This window comes from Pleurodeles waltl, chromosome 3_1, assembly GCF_031143425.1.
Source record: "Pleurodeles waltl isolate 20211129_DDA chromosome 3_1, aPleWal1.hap1.20221129, whole genome shotgun sequence".
Taxonomy (NCBI): domain Eukaryota; kingdom Metazoa; phylum Chordata; class Amphibia; order Caudata; family Salamandridae; genus Pleurodeles; species Pleurodeles waltl.
In genome coordinates, this window is record NC_090440.1 from 14,297,197 (window position 1) to 14,317,651 (window position 20,455).

The window sequence follows — 20,455 nt, forward strand, 5'->3', positions numbered from 1 at the left end:
TTTTGATTCCACAATTGGCACACCCTGGCACCCAGATAAGTCCCTTGTAACTGGTACCCCTGGTACCAAGGGCCCTGATGCCAGGGAAGGTCTCTAAGGGCTGCAGCATGTATTATGCCACCCTGGAGACCCCTCACTCAGCACAGACACACTGCTTACCAGCTTGTGTGTGCTAGTGAGAACAAAATGAGTAAGTCGACATGGCACTCCCCTCAGGGTGCCATGCCAGCCTCTCACTGCCTATGCAGTATAGGTAAGACACCCCTCTAGCAGGCCTTACAGCCCTAAGGCAGGGTGCACTATACCATAGGTGAGGGCACCAGTGCATGAGCACTGTGCCCCTACAGTGTCTAAAGCAAAACCTTAGACATTGTAAGTGCAGGGTAGCCATAAGAGTATATGGTCTGGGAGTCTGTTTTACACGAACTCCACAGCACCATAATGGCTACACTGAAAACTGGGAAGTTTGGTATCAAACTTCTCAGCACAATAAATGCACACTGATGCCAGTGCACATTTTATTGTAAAATACACCACAGAGGGCACCTTAGAGGTGCCCCCTGAAACCTAACCGACTATCTGTGTAGGCTGACTGGTTCCAGCAGCCTGCCACACTAGAGACATGTTGCTGGCCCCATGGGGAGAGTGCCTTTGTCACTCTGAGGCCAGTAACAAAGCCTGCACTGGGTGGAGATGCTAACACCTCCCCCAGGCAGGAGCTGTAACACCTGGCGGTGAGCCTCAAAGGCTCACCCCTTTGTCACAGCACCGCAGGACACTCCAGCTAGTGGAGTTGCCCGCCCCCTCCGGCCACGGCCCCCACTTTTGGCGGCAAGGCTGGAGGAAATAATGAGAATAACAAGGAGGAGTCACTGGCCAGTCAGGACAGCCCCTAAGGTGTCCTGAGCTGAGGTGACTCTAACTTTTAGAAATCCTCCATCTTGCAGATGGAGGATTCCCCCAATAGGATTAGGGATGTGACCCCCTCCCCTTGGGAGGAGGCTCAAAGAGGGTGTACCCACCCTCAGGGCTAGTAGCCATTGGCTACTAACCCCCCAGACCTAAACACGCCCTTAAATTTAGTATTTAAGGGCTTCCCTGAACCTAAAGATTTAGATTCCTGCAACTACAAGAAGGACTGCCGAGCTGACAAACCCCTGCAGAGGAAGAACAGAAGACACCAACTGCCTTGGCCCCAGACTTACCGGCCTGTCTCCTGCCTTCCAAAGAAACCTGCTCCAGCGACGCTTTCCAAGGGACCAGCGACCTCTGAATCCTCTGAGGACTGCCCTGCTTCGAAAAAGACAAGAAACTCCAGAGGACAGCGGCACTGCTCCAAAAGAACTGCAACTTTGTTACAAGGAGCAGATTTAAAGACCCCTGCAACTCCCCGCAAGAAGCGTGAGACTTGCAACACTGCACCCGGCGACCCCGACTCGACTGGTGGAGAACAACCAACTCAGGGAGGACCCTCCGGCGACTCTACGACTGTGAGTAACCAAAGTTGTCCCCCCTGAGCCCCCACAGCGACGCCTGCAGAGGGAATCCCCAGGCTCCCCCTTACTGCGAATGTCTGAACTCCATTTCCAGACGGCTGGGAAAGACCCTGCACCCGCAGCCCCCAGCCCCTAAAGAAACGGAACTTCTGTGCAGGAGTGACCCCCAGGAGGCCCTCTCCCTTGTCCAGGTGGCGGCTACCCCGAGGAGCCCCCCCCTTGCCTGCCTGCATCGCTGAAGGGACCCCTTGGTCTCCCATTGAAAACTAAAGGAAACCCGACGCTTGTTTGCACACTGCACCCGGCCGCGCCCGCTGCTGAGGGTGTACTTTCTGTGTGGACTTGTGTCCGCCCCGGTCCCCTACAAAACCCCCCTGGTCTGCCCTCCGAAGACGCGGGTACTTACCTGCTGGCAGACTGGAACCGGGGCACCCCCTTCTCTCCATTGAAGCCTATGTGTTTTGGGCACCTCTTTGACCTTTGCACCTGACCGGCCCTGAGCTGCTGGTGTGATAACTTTGGGGTTGCTCTGAACCCCCAACGGTGGGCTACCTTGGACCAAAAACTGAAACCTGTAAGTGACTTACTTACCTGTGAAAATTAACAATAACTTACCTCCCCCAGGAACTGTGAAAATTGCACTGTGTCCACTTTTAAAACCGCTTATTGTGTTTTATGTAAAAAGTATACATGCTAAAGTAATGATTCAAAGTTCCTAGAGTACTTACCTGCAATACCTTTCAAATGAGATATTACATGTAAAATTTGAACCTGTGGTTCTTAAAATAAACTAAGAAAATATATTTTTCTATAACAAAACCTATTGGCTGGATTTGTCTCTGAGTGTGTGTACCTCATTTATTGTCTATGTGTATGTACAACAAATGCTTAACACTACTCCTTGGATAAGCCTACTGCTCGACCACACTACCACAAAATAGAGCATTAGTGTTATCTCTTTTTACCACTATTTTACCTCTAAGGGGAACCCTTGGACTCTGTGCATGCTATTCCTTACTTTGAAATAGCACATACAGAGCCAACTTCCTACAACCTGGAAAAGGAGCTGGTTTGCAGATTTAAAGGTGGTGCCTGTGTCCCCTTGGGCTGTTGAGGTTGCAGCGGATTAGGGACCTGTGGCACACAGCAGGTTCTGCGATGCAGAGCTCAGGGCGGCCGGATGCAGGGCGAGTTGAAGGACTTGGATGGTGTGTGAAATGGAATCCTTTGGAGCTGGATGTAAGACTTCTTCCTGGGCCTTGCAGGACTACGTGGGTGCTCTGGTTGAAGGGCCAGGGTGTTCCTGAAGTCCCTCGACTGGTGCTTCCTCCTGGTCCAGTTGCAGCTTTGGGTGAGCTGTTTTTGGTGTTGGCTGACGTGCACTGACCAGTGTCTGGGGTATTGGCAACTCTGCCACGGGAGGGCACAGTGCCATCTGAGTTGGCACACTTGTAGGTCTTGTCTGGGCTGTCATTGGTGTCATCGGATCAGGCTGAGTCTTCCGATTGCGGAGAAATTGTCCTGTCAGTGAAGTGACTATCACTAGTTTGCTGGTTCTTTGTAGGTTTCTTTGGTTTCTTGAGTGGTGCCGCAACTCAGGAGGAAGGTCTTGGGCTATTTGCGAAGCCTGGGGCTCCTCTGGGTCTTTTGAGGCCGATCCAGTGGTCTGCTCCTCTGCAGCAGTGATTATCGGGACTCTGGTGCAGCAAGCAGGGGTCTTGGATCCTCTTCTGGTGCAGCAGGTCCTCTGGTCTTGTCCTGTCAGATTCTTTGGTGCGGTCTTTTCTTCCTGATGAATCTGGTTTCTTGGTCTAGGGGAGCCCACTAAATACTGAATTTAGTGGGCGTTTTAGGGAGAACCTAGTAGTGTCCAGTGGGGGACACACCCTTGGATGGCTACACCCACTACAGTGACCACTTCCCTAAACTTCACTTGGCTATTTTCATGATGGAGAAAATGAAATGGAGGGTCCACTTCCTCTGTAAGTCCCTATGGGTGGTGCATGCTCAGTGAAACCCCTCCTCCTTCCCTTTGTGTGGTTTCCCTCCTTTGCTCTCTCCTAAAGTGGGTGTTGGCACAGGGGCAAGCCATCTGCTGCTAGCAGCGGGGATGGGGGCTTAAGTATCCAGGGCGGTAGCCCTTTGAAGCTCACCGCCAGGAGAGTGCACATTCCTGAGGGAGGGTAGTGTTAGCTATTACACCCAGGAAGGGCATTGCCTTACAAACCAGACACACAGGGCTCTCCCCCGGGTTTGTATATTGGCTGTCTGGAGCGGCAGGCCAGATGAAACCAGTCGGCAACCATGCCAGTTAGGTTAGCTTTTGCAGGGGCACCTCTGAGGTGAAGCATGGCTACATTTGGGGATAAATCTAATACTGGTACCAGTTTGGATTTATTATCCTGAGCTATTTGATGCCAAACAACCTAGGGTGCAGAGTGGCCATCATGTAGCTGAGGAACTCCTGTTTGACCAGTGTCCAGTACACGTACTCAAAATGGCCGCTCTGTTAACTCACTATGACCTAGGTTTGGCAAGGACACAGTGGGGAGGGGGCATATTGCTCATGCAGTTATGTCCTCACATATAGTATGGTGATCCCTGCCTTGGGGCTAGAAGGCTTGCTATAGGGGTGACTTACCCATAACCTATGCAGTGTAGAGTGGACAGGGAGTGTGCCATGTTGTTTGCCTCGTTAGGTTTGCCCCAGTACACTCAGCCTGCAATGGCAGTGCTGAGTGCAGGGCACTAGAGGGTGGCACGGTCAGTGCTGCTGCCCTCAGGGGCCTACCCTTAAAACCTTATTCCCTGGGTACTGGTGTACCCATTTATTAGGGACTTAGTGATATTCAAGAGTGTATCCAATTGTGCCAAGCATCACAACAAATTTAGGGAAAGAGCTCTGACCCAGGGAACCTAGCTAGCAGGGGCCCTGGGCACTACAACTTCAAGGACACATCAACATTAGGCAAAAAGGAGGGGTATAGAACCATGCAAAAAGAGGCCGCCTCTCACAGTCAGAAGCAGATTTGTTTGGTTTCTGCGAAGACCAGCACGGTTCTGGAGGCCAGGAGCAGACGATGTCTTGAAGAGTTCCTTGGAGAGTCTTGCTTGAAAAATCTGAGGACCCACCCATGGGGGAACCCTTAAGTAGCCCTAAAAGGGGATTGGTCACTCTCTGTAGTGACCCACCAATCAGACGGGGTCAGGGACGTCATCTACCTGGCCTAACCAGTCAGATGGTCCCAGGGGCCTCTGCACATCTTGTTTACAAGATGGCAGAATCACCTGGCCACCTGGCAGAGCTCTGCACCTGTCTAGAGGAGGAGCTGGACAAGGGGGGTGGTCACTCCCCTGTCCTTTGTGTAGTTTCGTGCCAGAGCGGGAACCAGGTGTTCCTGAACTAGAGCTAACTGGATTACGCAAGGAGGGCACTCAATGTGCCCTTCAAAGTAGCCTGGTGGGGCTCAGAAGCCACCCCACCCCAGTGCTTAGACACTGAAGATGTCTTGTGAATCTGGGAATGGGATGGAATGTTTAGGTTCTGTGATGTCAGTTGTGGAATATAGAAGACTGGGGAAGAAGAGGAGAAAAAGCCAAAGAGAGAAGCTCGGCTGGAGGTGTTGCATACTTGAAGCATAAATAAAGAAAAAAACAATATCCTTGCTGTCTTCATCTTTACACTGGCGACGAGGAACAGTCTGCGCAGGGGGCAGATTAACTGTAAAGGACACCTCCGCCCCTGGAAATATTGCCATTCCAAGCCCACATTGAAACTGTTGAACCGGAACATTGAAGGCAAGTCTATTTAGTAACTATAACTTGGTTGGAATACTTTATTAAATCCTATGGAATTAGAGGATCCTCAATAACAATACGTTCCAAAAGTTAAAGTGAACGTTTATGACTTATTGACTTATAGGTCTCATATTTTTGAAAACTCTGCTATAAAGGAAATGTCTTCGAAGTCCGAGAAAGTAAACACCGGAATGTTTTGAATGCACTTTTAGTTAAGTCCTCTGCTCGAAATAGCGAGGTTTTTTTTTTCTCTTTCAAACAAAGTGCAGCCGACAGCTCTCCGTGCGTGACCTTTCCGTTGCAGAGTAGCGCAGCAACACTGTTATGGCAACACTGTTATGGCAACACTGTTATGGCAACACTGTTATGGCAACACTGTTATGGCAACACTGTTATGGCAACACTGTTATGGCAACACTGTTATGGCAACACTGGTCATGCACTCGAGCGCGGCCACGCGAAACCACTATACGCTAGAGGGCAACAACATGTAACAGCGTTACATGTACTAGAGTGTGGCCGCGCAACGCGTCTTAACAAAAATCGGATCGCCTTAACGAAGAAAGGATCAAATTAATACTGTATCTGTAAAATAACAAGGAATTAATGCACAATACCTGACCAGTACAATACCAGAGCAGCATGATACCTGACCTAACGCGACCATCATTAACCAGGAAGTGGAAGAAGGAAGTAGAAGTAAAAAGAGGACAGCAAAGAACATAGGAAATTGTAATAAAGAGGACTAAAAGGAGTTTATTTTATTTTTTAGCTTGTTATAATAATTATATTAATTTATTATTTTAATTGTCTTAGTTTGTGTTGATTATAATATTTAGGTAGAAAAGACAGAGATTAAGGACACATACTGTACAATGGGGGATCAAAGCATGGCATCACCACCCTCTTTTCTGTGAACTCCGGGCAAACCTCCAATACCATGGAAACAATGGAAGAAGATGTTTTTGACTTACATTTTGGCAATTGGGGGTGATCGCTATAGTCCAGTAAGGAAGCAAGCTATTCTCTTCCTTCATTTGGGAGTTGAAGGGAGAAGAATCTGAGGATCTACCGGAAATGTCTTTGGGGATGGGTGATGGTCAACCAATGAATGTGTTCGATATGTCAATACAAATGTTGGACATTCAATTTATTCCTAAAATAAATTTAGTCTTGGAAAGCCACACATTTTTTTACAGAGTGCAGAAACCCGATGAGGATATCGCATAATTTGTAGCAGCATTAAGGGGATTGGCTCTATCGTGCCGTTTTGAACAATTAACTGATTCATTAATAAGATATGAAATTGTGAGATGTTCTTATGAAAAAAAAATAAGAGAAAAATTATTGATTAAAGGTCCGTCCTTAGAGGAAGCCATTCAGATTGCAAAAAGAATGGAACATGCAGCCATGTGGATGCAAGAATTTGATCAGCCGTCGCATGGAACATACTGTACTGTTGAGAGAAAAAATAAGTCTGAATTGAACAAAAATATGAGGGATAGAAAGTGTGAACAGAGTATAGAAAGAGGAAAAGTGAGCTAATTGAGAGCCAGTGAAAATTTGAGTGGGGAGAGAGTAAATGCTATTGGTGTGGGGCTCCGGGACACATTGCAACCAGTAACGTGTGCAGCAAGGAATGCATTATGTAGAAGCTGTGGGAAGAGAGGGCACTTTGCTAAAGTGTTTAGATTCAAATTGGAGATAAGTAGTGGCAAGAAAATTAATGTAGCTGATCAAGAAACCAAAGATCTGGGCGAGAAAGGTTGTCGGGTAGTTTTGACAGTGAATGGGGAATAAATGGACAGTATATCTGGTGTTCAATGTGTGGGTGGTTCAACAATGGAGAACACGCAAATAAGGATTGAAAGTACTGATGAATTGGAAAAACATGCTCAGTTAAGTTTGAACAATGTGTCTGTCAGTGTACTAATAGATTCTGGGAGCTTGTTTACACTTATTTCTAAAGTGACGTATCAGTCAAAATGGCCAAATGCACAGAATTCTCAACTTGATGAACCAGATATCAAAGCTGTGGGTTATGCTGGAAAACAAATAGAAATTCTGGGAATGAAATGGATGACAATTACCTTCAAGAATAGAGCTGTCTATGGAAGAGTGTATATTACTGATTTATGGGACAGACTTCTTAGGGTGGAGTCATCAAAAGGATCGGCGCATAATTTTAAATCCCAATGCTAAGGAACCAGTGATAACAGAAGTTAATGAAGAAATTAATGAGGTACTTCGTCAAGATTTGTATAAAAAATATCCAAAAGTATTTTCTACCAAGTTAAGTTTATTGAAAGTTTTTTCACATAAGATCATATTGAAGGACAATGCTAAACCTGTAGTTAATAAAGTCTGCAATAGTCCCTACATGATGAGGGACCCATTGAAACAGGAGTTAGACAAATTATTGGATGAGGGCATTATTGAACCCATTGAAGCTTCAGAGTGGCTAGCACCAATTGTTGTGGCGCCAAAGGATGGAGGAAAAATTTGGTTATGCATTGACCTTAGAGACTTGAATAAAAATATATGGGTTGACAGACAACCACTCCCTAATAGTTCTGAAATGCTAACCTTGGAAGGGAAAGGTGAGATATTCAGTGTCCTAGATAGGTCATCCGCTTATCAAGTAGAGCTGCATGAGCATTCCAGGCACTTAACATCTTTTGTTACGCCATTGGGAGTGTTCTGTTACAGAAGGATGCCTTTTGGTCTGGCCTCGGCATCCTCTGTTTTCCAGAGGGTGATGACAAATATTTTTGGAGATATGAAACGCGTACTATGCTTTCAAGATGACATAATGATTGTAGGGAGGAATGAAACGGAGCATGACTTGTTTGAGGAAGTGATGAGAAGACTTGAAGAATATGGTTTTACCATAAAAATGGAAAAATGGCAAATTAGACAACGTGAAGTGACGTATCTAGGACATGTTGTGAGTAGTGAAGGAATTAAACCAAAGAAGAGTATTGTAACTGCAATTGAAAATGCTCTGGTACCTAGTAGTAAGGATGAACTGAAATTGTTTCTTGGTTTGGCGGAGTATTGTTCAAAATTTGTAAAGAACTTCTCTGAAGTGGTGAAACCCTTGAGGAGACTAATGAAGAATTATTTTTAGAGTATATATGGGATAAGCAATGTGAGTCTGCTTTTAGTAATATCAAGAGATGTATTGCGCATGTGCCCACATTAGGACATTTCAATGTGACAGTGAAAACCTATATTACTACATATGCCAGCAAAGTGGGCATAGGTGCAATTCTAACACAAGTCAAGGATGGAGCGGAGTATGTAGTAGGATTTGCTTCTAGGAGATTGCAAGGTGCAGATATTTCATATTCGGTTATTGAGAGAGAAGCCTTAGCATGTTGCTGGGGAATCATTCATTTCACATTTTACATTTGGGGTATACCCTTTAATTTGAGGACAGATCACAAGCCCTTGACGTATATCTTCGAAGGTGGTAAGGGCTTGGAAGGCAGTATCACTCCGCGAATATCGAGATGGCTGTTAATGGTAATGGGTTACAATTTCCAAATTGAATTTTTACGAGGTAAAAAGAATGTAGTGGCAGATTATCAAGATTGCCAGTGGAAGTAGGAGGAAAAGAGGAGGAAGATACTGTGGTGCCGGAAGTTGGAGAAGTTTTGGGAAATGTGGTGATTAGTGTAGAAGAATCGGAACTTGGTAGAAGAAATTATGTAATCATGTATGAAGTAGAGGAGAAAATTGTGCATGGTTGGAAGAATGAGGATGGATTGAAGGGTAAGTTATCTAGCTTTTTTTAAGTTAAAGATCAATTGAGTTTACAAGTCAGTAAAGTGATGAGGAGGGAACAATTAATTCCGCCCGTTGGCGTTCGTAAACACATAATTAGAATTGTTCACGAAGGCCATTTGGGCAGAGGAATGATGAAGAGGAAAGTAAGACAATTCTTTTGGTGGCCAGGAGTGGATCGGGAGGTGGAGGAAATTGTAATTGTACAGCGTGTGCAAATAGTGTTAAGACTAAAGATGTGCGGCAACCTCCTTTGAGGGCGGTGCCAATTCCCGAGCAAACCTTGGGAAAAGTTTGCTATATATTTTATAGGTCTTATGAGTAAACTTGGTGAAAGGAGCAAGTACATAATAGTTTGAGTGGACTATCACTCCAAGTGGTTTTTGATCAAAGCCGTAGGGCAAGTGACTACGTCAGATGTTGAGTTTTTTTGAAGAAGCTTTTGTTGAAGGTATTCCTAAGATGATTGTGTCGGATAATGGTGTGCAATTTGTCTCTAGAGAGATGACTGACTACTTGGATAGGATGGGGATAACTCATGAAAGGGTTGCTTTGTTCCGTCCGCAAGCTAATGGATTAGTTGAGAGGGTGAATCGCATTATAATGGAAAATATTCAGTTGTCACTAGTTAATCATCTCCGGTGGATGCGTGAGTTAAAAAAAAAAATATGGGCGCACAGGACGACCCATCATTCAGTTACAGGAGTGTCACCGTTTGGCTCCTTGAAAGGTAGGGAGCCTGAAGTGTGAGAGTGCCCCGTGTGGCTTAGAGAGAAAGGGAAGGTGATGGTGGATCGGAAGCTTGTAAAGAAAAAAGTTGAATGTAAACAAAGAAAAGATGCTAGGTATTATAATAGGAGAAAGGGTGCCAAACCGTGCCACATACAGGTGGGAGATTGGGTTGTCATAAAGAAGAGAAATATAGTCCAAAAAGGGGAAAGTAAGTACTCGACTCCTCAAAGTAAAAGAAACCAAACATAATGTAGTGATCCTTGAAAACGGGTCGGTGTGGAGTTTAGGGAATGTGTGTAAAGTTAAAGGTTGATGCATTTCCATTGTGGTGTTTGTGTAATATAGCATTGGTGTATGGTATCATAGCATAAACTTTTTTTATTTCTGGTTATTAACATATTCAGTGTTATAAGGGGAAAGATGTGTGAAGATTTCTTGTGAATCTGGGAATGGGATGGAATGTTTAGGTTCTGTGATGTCAATTGTGGAATGTAGTAGACTGGGGAAGAAGAGAAAGAGCTGAAGAGAGAAGCTCTGCTGGAAGTGTCGCATATTTGAAGCATAAAAGAAAAAAGAAGATCCTTGCTGTCTTCATCTTTACAGACACCTAATACAGAGGGAGACGTGGTCACTCCTCTGACTTGCAGGAAATCCTTTGTTGTGCTTCTGGCCTGAGCCTGGCTCACCAGCAGGAGGGAAGAACAGTGTCTGGGGTCAGCAGCAACGTGGGCTGGCAGATAGACCCATAAGGCTGCACTGGCAAACTGGGGGAATCCTCTAAGGAACCCCCAGAGGTGATGGTATCATGCAACGTACACTGAAATCGATGTAGTTGCATGGTTTAAATATGTTTGATACCACACATGCCTAGCTTCAGAGAAGCCATTATGTAGTTGGACCAATTGTGTTGACCAGTGTCCGCTGCATGCCTTAGGATGGCTTCCCCCCTGTTTAGAGTCCAGGAATTGGCCTGGGGTTTGTGAGGGTACACTGCTTATGCAGGGTTACCCTCACACTTCTAGATTGGGCAGCAGGGCCTACCAGAGGGGTGACTTATGTCTAAGTGCAGTAGCCCTGTTCGGTGGTTAAAGGCTGCAATGGCAGGCCTGCCGACACATTTTACATGGAATCCCATGGGTGGCATAATACATGCTGCAGCCCATGGGGGAACCCCTGGTATACCAATGCCCTGGGTACCTAGTTACCATATACTAGGGACTTACATGGGTGCACCAGTAAGCCAGTTGTGGGCGTAAGTAGTTACCAGCCTAAATGTAAGGGAGCGGCACAGTCCCTGGGGTCCTGGTTAGCAGGGTCCCAGTTAACTACAGCCCAGACACACTGACATCAGGCAAAACGTGGGGGTGGCAGTGCCAGAGAGACGGCACTTTCCTACAATGAGTACCCAAACCCATCTCTTTGCCACCGCCAAGAATGCGTAATGTCCATTTGTCCATTGGAGTTCCCAAGAAGGCCTCTAGAAGAGATGCGTGCTGGCCCGAGTGAAGCTTAGGACTTTGGCTTTCATTTCCACCGCCGCTGCTCATGTCCCGAGTTCTGAAGATGAAGAAGGACCAGACCCCCAGGTATCCTAGCCTTTACAGACTGGGGCAGGAGATTGTGGCTCCTGGAAATTCTGGGCATGAGCATTTGTCCTTCAGTCATGCTGCTGCTGTGGTAGAATCTTTTTTCAGCAAGAGGACAGCAGGGTTTTGCACCCTGTTCTGTGCAATCTACCCCTCCACGTATGAAGATTGAGCAGCGGCCGTTGATTGCAGTCGATCTGTCTCCTGAAGTAGTGGATGTCATCCCAACAGCCAGGCAGCCTTCTACAAAACCTGTTTATGCTGGGTATTTGGACAGATTTGTGGCGTGTTTGGCATCCTGAACAAGGACTGATCTCAAGCTAAACTTTTTTAATTCTTTGTTTTTCCTCTTGGCCAAGCAAGGACCTGACAGTGAGCATGGTTATAGATTATCTTTCGTCCATTTTGAGTATAATCGACCATTGATTCTTATTCAGATCACCTGTTGTGATGTGTTTTCTCAAAGGTTTGGTCCACTTGTCCCTCTTTAGTGTTTTTGTGATGCCCCAGTGGGACTTTAATTTGATCCATACAATCCTTGTGCTTTTCTTTTGAGCCATTGCACTGACCTCATCGTGATAATCTCTGGTTATTGCCTGAGCAGCTTCAAGCTCTTGTCAGTTCAGCCACCTTACAACACCACCTTTCTGGGCAAACTGGTGTCTGACTAGAGTGGTCTTTCTACCAAAAGTAGTTACTGTTTCACGTTAGGCAATTGTAGGAAGTTGGCTCTGTATGCACTATTTCAAAGTAAGGAATAGTATGCACAGAGTCCAATGGTTCCCCTTAGAGGTAAGATAGTGGCAAAAAGAGAATACTAATGCTCTATTTTGTGGTAGTGTGGTCGAGCAGTAGGCTTATCAAAGGAGTAGTGTTAAGCATTTGTTGTACATACACACAGGCAATAAATGAGGAACACACATAGAGACAATTCCAGGCCAATAGTTTTTTGTATAGAAAAATATATTTTCTTAGTTTATTTTAGGAACCACAGGTTCAAATTCTACATGTGATACTTCGCATGAAAGGTATTGCAGGTAAGTACTTTAGGAACTTTGAATAATCACAATAGCATATATACTTTTCAAATAAAACACATATAGCTATTTTAAAACTAGACACAGTGCAATTTTCACAGTTCCTAGGGGAGGTAAGTAATTGTTTGTTCTTGCAGGTAAGTAAACCACCTACGGGGTTCAAGTTTGGGTCCAAGGTAGCCCACCGTTGGGGGTTCAGAGAAACCCCAAAGTTACCACACCAGCAGCTCAGGGCTGGTCAGGTGCAGAGTTCAAAGTGGTGCCCAAAACGCATAGGCTTCAATGGAGAAGGGGGTGCCCCGGTTCCAGTCTGCCAGCAGGTAAGTACCCGCGTCTTCAGAGGGCAGACCATGGGGGTTTTGTAGGGCACCGGGGGGGACACAAGTTAGCACAGAAAGTACACCCTCAGCAGCATGGGGGTGGCCGGGTGCAGTGTGCAAACACACGTCTGGTTTTCAATTGGAATCAATGGGAGACCAAGGGGTCTCTTCAGCGATGCAGGCAAGGGGGGGCCTCCTCGGGGTAGCCACCACCTGGGCAAGGAAGAGGGCCTCCTGGGGGACACTCCTGCACTGGAGTTCCGATCCTTCAGGTCCTGGGGGCTGCGGGTGCAGGGTCTTTTCCAGGCGTCGGGATTTCAGAGTCAGGCAGTCGCGATCAGGGGGAGCCTCTGGATTCCCTCTGCAGGCGTCGCTGTGGGGGTTCAGGGGGGACAACTTTGGTTACTCAGTCTCGGAGTCGCCGGGGAGTCCTCCCTGAAGTGTTGTTTCTCCACAAGTCGAGCTGGGGGCGTTGGGTGCAGAGTTGCAAGTCTCACGCTTCTGGCGGGAAACGCAGTCGTTTTAAGTTGCTCCTTTGGAAACAAAGTTGCAGTCTTGGGTGAACAGGGCCGCTGTTCTCTGGAGTTTCTTGGTCCTTCTAGAGCAGGGCAGTCCTCTGAGGATTCAGAGGTCGCTGGTCCTGGGGAAAGCGTCGCTGGAGCAGTGTCTTTTCGAAGGGGGGAGACAGGCCGGTAGAGCTGGGGCCAAAGCAGTTGGTGTCTCCGTCTTCTCTGCAGGGTTTTTCAGCTCAGCAGTCCTCTTCTTAGGTTGCAGGAATCTGAGTTCCTAGGTTCTGGGGAGCCCTTAAATACTAAATTTAAGGGCGTGTTTAGGTCTGGGGGGTTAGTAGCCAATGGCTACTAGCCCTGAGGGTGGATACACCCTCTTTGTGCCTCCTTCCAAGGGGAGGGGGTCACATTCCTATCCCTATTGGGGGAATCCTCCATCTGCAAGATGGAGGTTTTCTAAAAGTCAGTCACCTCAGCTCAGAACACCTTAGGGGCTGTCCTGACTGGCCAGTGACTCCTTGTTTTTCTCATTATCTCTCCTGGACTTGCTGCCAAAAGTGGGGGCTGTGTCCACGGGGCGGGCATCTCCACTAGCTGGAGTGCCCTGGGGCATTGTAACACAAAGCTTGAGCCTTTGAAGCTCACTGCTAGGTGTTACAGTTCCTGCAGGGGGAGGTGTGAAGCACCTCCACCCAGAGCAGGTCTTTGTTTCTGTCTTCCGAGAGCACAAAGGCTCTCACCGCATGGGGTCAGAAACTCCTCTTTCAGCAGCAGGCTGGCAGAGACCAGTCAGTCCTGCACTGTACAATTGGGTAAAATACAGGGGGCATCTCTAAGATGCCCTCTGTGTGCATTTTTTTATAAATCCAACACTGGCATCAGTGTGGGTTTATTATTCTGAAAAGTTTGATACTAAACTTCCCAGTATTCAGTGTAGCCATTATGGAGCTGTGGAGTTCGTTTTTGACAAACTCCCAGACCATATACTCTTATGGCTACCCTGCACTTACAATGTCTAAGATTTTGCTTAGACACTGTAGGGGCACAGTGCTCATGCACCCATGTCCTCACCTGTGGTATAGTGCACCCTGCCTTAGGGCTGTAAGGCCTGCTAGAGGGGTGACTTACCTATGCCACAGGCAGTGTGAGGTTGGCATGGCACCCTGAGAGATGTGCCATGTCGACTTAGTCATTTTCTCCCCACCAGCACACACAAGCTGGCAAGCAGTGTGTCTGTGCTGAGTGAGGGGTCCCTAGGGTGGCATAAGACATGCTGCAGCCCTTCGAGACCTTCCCTGGCATCAGGGCCCTTGGTACCAGGGGTACCAGTTACAAGGGACTTACCTGGGTGCCAGGGTTGTGCCAATTGTGGAGTCAATGGTACATTTTAGGTGAAAGAACACTGGTGCTGGGGCCTGGTTAGCAGGGTCCCAGCACACTTCTCAGTCAAGTCAGCATCAGTATCAGGCAAAAAGTGGGGGGTAACTGCAACAGGGAGCCATTTCTTTACAGCAATCCATCGTCCTTCTGACGTTCTTTGCTCTACATTGGTCTTTGATTATATAAAGGGCTATCCAGTGGATAATTAGCTCTTTGTGGGGTTTACAAGGGTACAGAAAGGCAAAGCGCTGCAGTTGACTTTGTTCAGATGGGTAGTCCTCAGTATTAAGACCTGCTATGCAGTGTCCACAAAGCATACTCCAGAAGGCTTAAGGGCTTCCGCCACCAGTACCAAGGCTGCTACAACTGTTAGCACATGAGGAATCTGTGGTTAGAAGTATTCATCAGAAGAACAGGTTATTTACCTGAAATGGGCTCTTTTTCCATCTAAAACGGTCCCAAATAGGTCTGCACACTGGCCAAACAATGTGTTTGGGTTCCGTGTCTGGCGTGGATGATGTCCAGAAAAACTGATGTCATCTCAATTGGACGGTGCTTGTGTGTGGCTGCAGCCGTCACTTCGGGGGGGGGGGGGGGGGGTGACGATGTCGATGCGGGGGGGCTCTGTGCTATTTACTGGTGTGCAGGGGCTATGCTGAAAAATATTCCAGATCCAGCCTGGCGCCTGGGGATATTCTAAACATGATGAATCTGCAGTGAGCTGTACTATCCACCAGGAAGGGCATTACTAATGGCAAGTAACTCTTAGTCTGGCACCTGGGAGAATAGGCTCAGGTGAGGTATAGTCAGATAATCCACCAGAAAGCTTTACCGAAAGCAGTTTGTTCTTTACTTGGATGGCCTGTTCTAGACTTGTTCTGCTACATCATGGCCTTGGTGCCTTGCCAGCTAAATTGAGACTTGGAGCAAAGCAGACATCAGCAATACAGTTTTATTTAATTTTTTCTTTAAAATGGATGGTCAATATTTTTTGTCACTTAAATGTGGTGTTTTGATTGTGATGCGTTGGAATCTTTGTATAGGTGAGAAGTCTCCAGTAAAGAATATTGAGAAAAGGAAAATAAACTACTTCGGCTGTAATGTTATTTCTGATGGGCAGTCTGTCTTCATGCCAGTACTCCTCCTCCCTGCCCCAAACTCTGTGGTTGGTTACATATTGTTTTGTCTGCCTGACATCTCTGGTTAAGGCCACATTGATAGTCGGAGCAGCACCATTTTTCAATACCATGGCACTGCTGTTATCGGTCATTCTAGCCGAACTCTTTCCTTGTGTGAGGGCCAGGAATCTTTCCATGGACAAGTACTCTGCAGGAAAAAGCTTTAGAGGTTAGTAACTTCTCATTCATCCTTAAGATATCTGATTTGTGGTATTGCTAGCACGGACATTGACTACATGTAAACGTCACTTAAATAAATCCAGTCATTAGATACTAAAAGAAGGGCTTCATAAGATAGTTAGGTGTATGCAGTCGTATGGGATGGATCATTGCCTGGTCTCAATTTCATTGAACCCAAGCAGGAAATCTGTTAAACTATTGCATTGGCCATTGCTGCAAACACCATGCCTTTCAACTAGGGTGGTTGAAACCAGGCCCTGGGACTCTTGAGCTATGTTAAGTAAACCACAAAAACTTCAAGATAATGCAGCTGTTGAGAATTTTTTTTTTTTCTTTAGCGATTTCTTCTCATTTGGCAGAGGTGACGTGTGCCCCTACATCTACCAGCACCGTGACGCACACGTCCAACAGTAATGGCGAAGAGCTGGGGCCTTCGGTTTACCTGGAGAAGTTGAAGATCCTTCGTCAGCGCTGCGGTCTTGACAATGCAAAGGTATCCTACCTCTAGTACACTGAGTGAGCTGAACCAACCCCTGCATTATCTGCCTATTGCATATCATGTGGTGGTGGTGGTGGGGGGGGTGGGGTGGGAGAGGCGGTGTTACTGCAAACCTGTCTGGTCTGCCTGCACACCATTAGGCAGTCATGTTTTTAAGGCATTTCCAAATCTCAAGGTGAGGATTCTGAGAGTAAAATTACAGACAATTCTCGCTTGTAACTTACAAATATAATTTTGAAGGTATATTTATACAAACGGTCGCCCAAGCAGTTGTCTGAGTTTTCTAGTTTACATACTGTCCTGGACCCTGCTGTTCCTAGCTAAAAATGTGTTTTCTCTGTTGCATAGCTTTTAGTTTTTTATTCTGTAATAATCCTTCGAAGGCTGACTGAACTTGACTCACTTTCTGAACTTACATTTCTTTGCTTCCCTTTGCTGGTATTAGATTTCCTCCAGGCACCATGGACCCCAGCATGCCTGCTGATGAGAGGTCAAAATTAGAATGTTAAGTTTATATTTGACACATTAATGTTGGTTAGTTCCTAACTCTTACAATTATGTACTCCACACATAAGCACGTAGGTTGAAGAGCATTGTTTGGTGCAATCGCTTCAAGTAATCTCTGGGCCGGTCCCCACCTACACTTAGCGTTCAATTAAAGTACATTTTGACCTCCTATGGAAGTCAGTGCAGGGACTGTGGACTAGGAAAGGTGGTTTATCTTTCATAGTTAAGATATCAAGCAATGCAACCTTTCCCCCCCCCCCCCCCCCCCCCTCCCCCCCCCCCCCAAGATGAAGAGCTGCACCATATTCTAGCTAAACATAGACACAGTTCACTAGACTGCCATACCGGATTTGTGGAATCCGATTGATCTTAATTCACAGGCAGGTGAGATGGAATATAGTCTTCTGCTCCTAGTTGTATTGTCCAGAAGAAAGCGGATTCTTCCCAGTACGGTTAGTCCTTTAGAATAATTCCTTTGTCTGTACTCTGAGCTGTGCACATTCTTATAACTATAAGGGAGTTTGGAGAGCAGGGGTTCTTCTGCATTTCTGCTACCAGTCGCCTGTTTTCTTGTTAGAAAGATTGTCATTTTACAAAGTTGCTTGTTTTTTTGCCCTTCTAGGAAGACCGGCCACCCGTAACCACCCTACTATCGAAAACCTCTGTTCCTGCTGTTGCTTCATCCACTGACATGCTTCAAAGTAAACTTTCGCAACTGCGTGAGTCCCGGGATCCATACCAGCATTTGGACCTGGACTCCAACCAGACCCTCTCCACCAGTGTCACGAGCACGGCTGCCTCCAACGTAACAAACATTGACGAACTGAAAAAGAGACTGGAAAAAATCAAAAGCAGTCGCAAATGAAATCTGGCTTCCAGGGGTTCTCGTGCTGCTCCGCGGTCTCATAATGTACTCGGCTAGCAACCTTCATAGTTCTTGGCCCAATCGGCCTGCTGTTCACAAACTGGTTTATGTAGAAAACTGTGGGTTCTGCGAGAAGTCAAGTTAATGTGGCACAAGTATATGTAAATACTCTTCTCTTTGAGGAATCTCGAAGAGGCTATCAATGTATGTTTGTGTACAGACTGTCCACTCTGTCTTTTCGCCTTCTTTTAATCTCATCTCTTCCGTTTTTAAAAGCGTTGTAAATTATTTTTTCATGGTTCTTATTTGTTCAGCCTTCTTTGCTTTTTGTTTCATATTTTTAATTTTGAGACGTCCTGTAACTCTAGACATGTTGGTTCTCTTTGGAATCGAATGGCATGAACTAATTTAAATGTTATTTTTTGTAAATAAAGTTTGCATTAACGACAGCCCTTATAACAAAAGCTGAATAGTTTGTTTTTGTGGGGCAGCTTCAACAGTGCTACAATCTATCCAACACCTGCAGTCTTGACTCAGTGAATCGTCACTTTTGTTCACTAAACTGACTCTAACTCTGCTGCAGAACTATAGTTTCTAATGTGACTATCGTTGGCTACCCTCCCACTGCTTAAAATTTCAGTGTATCTGCAACACTTACCTGTTTCCAGTTTCAAAGAAAGGGAACACACTGCCTACACTCCAGCAACAAGTATGACCCCAAAGCATCATGGTAAATGCAGTCGATTCATAGTCCATTAAAAAAGTAAGTCTTTCACCTCCGTCAGTGCAGCAAGTGCTGTATATCCCTGTACAGGCGTTTCTGGCTTTAGCCCGTCATCAGGGAGCAGCGTGGACTAGGGGCTTGCTTGGAATGCCGCCAAATGTCTTCTCAGGTTTAAGTACCGCTCATGGCGCACAGGTGCCTCCCAAGGCTCGTCAGCCGTGGCTCATGGGAGCCGTCAAGACAGTTTCAAAGAAAGGGAGCACACTGCCTACACTGACAATCAATACTGCTGTTACTATTCGGAGACACGCATGGCTTCGGTCAGGGTTTAAGCCTGAAATTCAGCAGGCTGTCCTTAATATGCAGTTCAATCAAAAAACGCTTTTTGGCACTGAAGTTGATATGGCCATTGAAAAGAAGAAAAAGGACACTGACACCGCTAAAGCCATGGGTGCTCTGCATACCACGCAATAGAGGTTCATTTAGAAAACCTCAATACAGGGGTGGTTTTAGAGCGAAAACACCTGAGGCATCCACCTCACAATCCAAAACATCTTACCAGCCTCAATACCAACGAGGTGGGTTTAGAGGAAATTATAAAGGCCAATTCCCCAGAGGTAGGGGGAAATAACCAACAAACCAAGCCTCACAGCCAAAACAGTGACGCTTGCCATCTCTTCCCAAATCACACCTTACCTGTGGGAGGAAGACTGCAGACGTTCCACAACAATTGGATACCACTTACAATAAACAACTGGGTATTGTCTATTATCTGCAATGGTTATTGCACAGAATTGGCACAAGTTCCCCCAGACATACCTCCAAAACCATACAAACTCTCCTCCCAACACATCTCCAAGTTTCAAGAAGTACAATCACTATTACTCAAACAAGCCATAGAACTTGTACCTCAAAAACAGATAGGAACAGGGGTTTACTTCCTTATTCCCAAAAAAGATGGAACCTTGAGACCAATATTAGGTCTCAGAACTCTCAATCTGTACATCCTATCAGAACACATTCACATGTTAACACTACAAGATGTAGTCCCACTGCTACAACCGCAAGATTTCATGGCAACATTAGACCTCAAGGATGCGTATTTTCACATACCCATCCATCCAGCGCACAGAAAATATCTCCTGTTTGTAATACAGGGAAAACATTACCAGTTCAAAGTGTTACCCTTCGGGATAACAACAGCTCCCAGAGTAATTACAAAATCTCTGGCGGTAGTTGCGGGCTATCTAAGAAGGCAACACATTCATGTCTTTCCATATCTGGACGATTGGCTAATAAAATCCAACAGTCCTACACAGTGTCAAAACCATACACATTATGTAATACAAACCCTACACACTCTAGGGTTCTCTATAAACTACCAAAAATCCCACCTGCAACCTGCGCAAATTCAACAGTATTTAGGAGCCACACTAAATACGCAAACAGCACTTGCAAGCCCAAGTCCACAAAGAGTGCAAACATTCCACAATGTATTGGCACAAATTCACTCAAACCAACAGTACACAGTCAAATTTGTAATGAAACTGTTGGGCATGATGGCATCCTGCATCGCCATTGTCCCACATGCAAGACTAAACATACAGCCTTTATAACAGTGACTTGCGCAGCAATGGTCACAGGCACAGGGTCAGCTTCACGATCTACTGTTGATAGACCGTGAAACACGCATATCACTTCAGTGGTGGAATTCCACAAATCTAAACAAAGGGCGGCCATTTCAAGACCCTGTGCCTCAGACCATACTTACAACAGATGCATCAATGATTGGATGGGGGGGCAGAGAGCACACCTCAACAATCACAACATTCAAGGACAATGGGACACCAAACAC

At 46.1% G+C, this 20,455-nt stretch overlaps 1 protein-coding gene across 6 annotated transcripts in view; it reads left to right on the forward strand.

Moving 5' to 3' along the window:
- Nucleotides 1–18,325, forward strand: part of CKAP5 (cytoskeleton associated protein 5) — a 627,586-nt gene extending 609,261 nt beyond the window's left edge. For all 6 annotated transcript variants that reach the window (XM_069221686.1, XM_069221689.1, XM_069221691.1 and 3 more), the window contains 2 exons: nt 16,344–16,498; nt 17,634–18,325. In XM_069221686.1, coding sequence (XP_069077787.1) covers nt 16,344–16,498; nt 17,634–17,876 — 398 coding nt within the window. In that variant the 3' untranslated portion in view covers nt 17,877–18,325. The remainder of the gene's footprint in view (nt 1–16,343; nt 16,499–17,633) is intronic.
- The last annotated feature ends 2,130 nt before the right edge of the window (nt 18,326–20,455 follow it).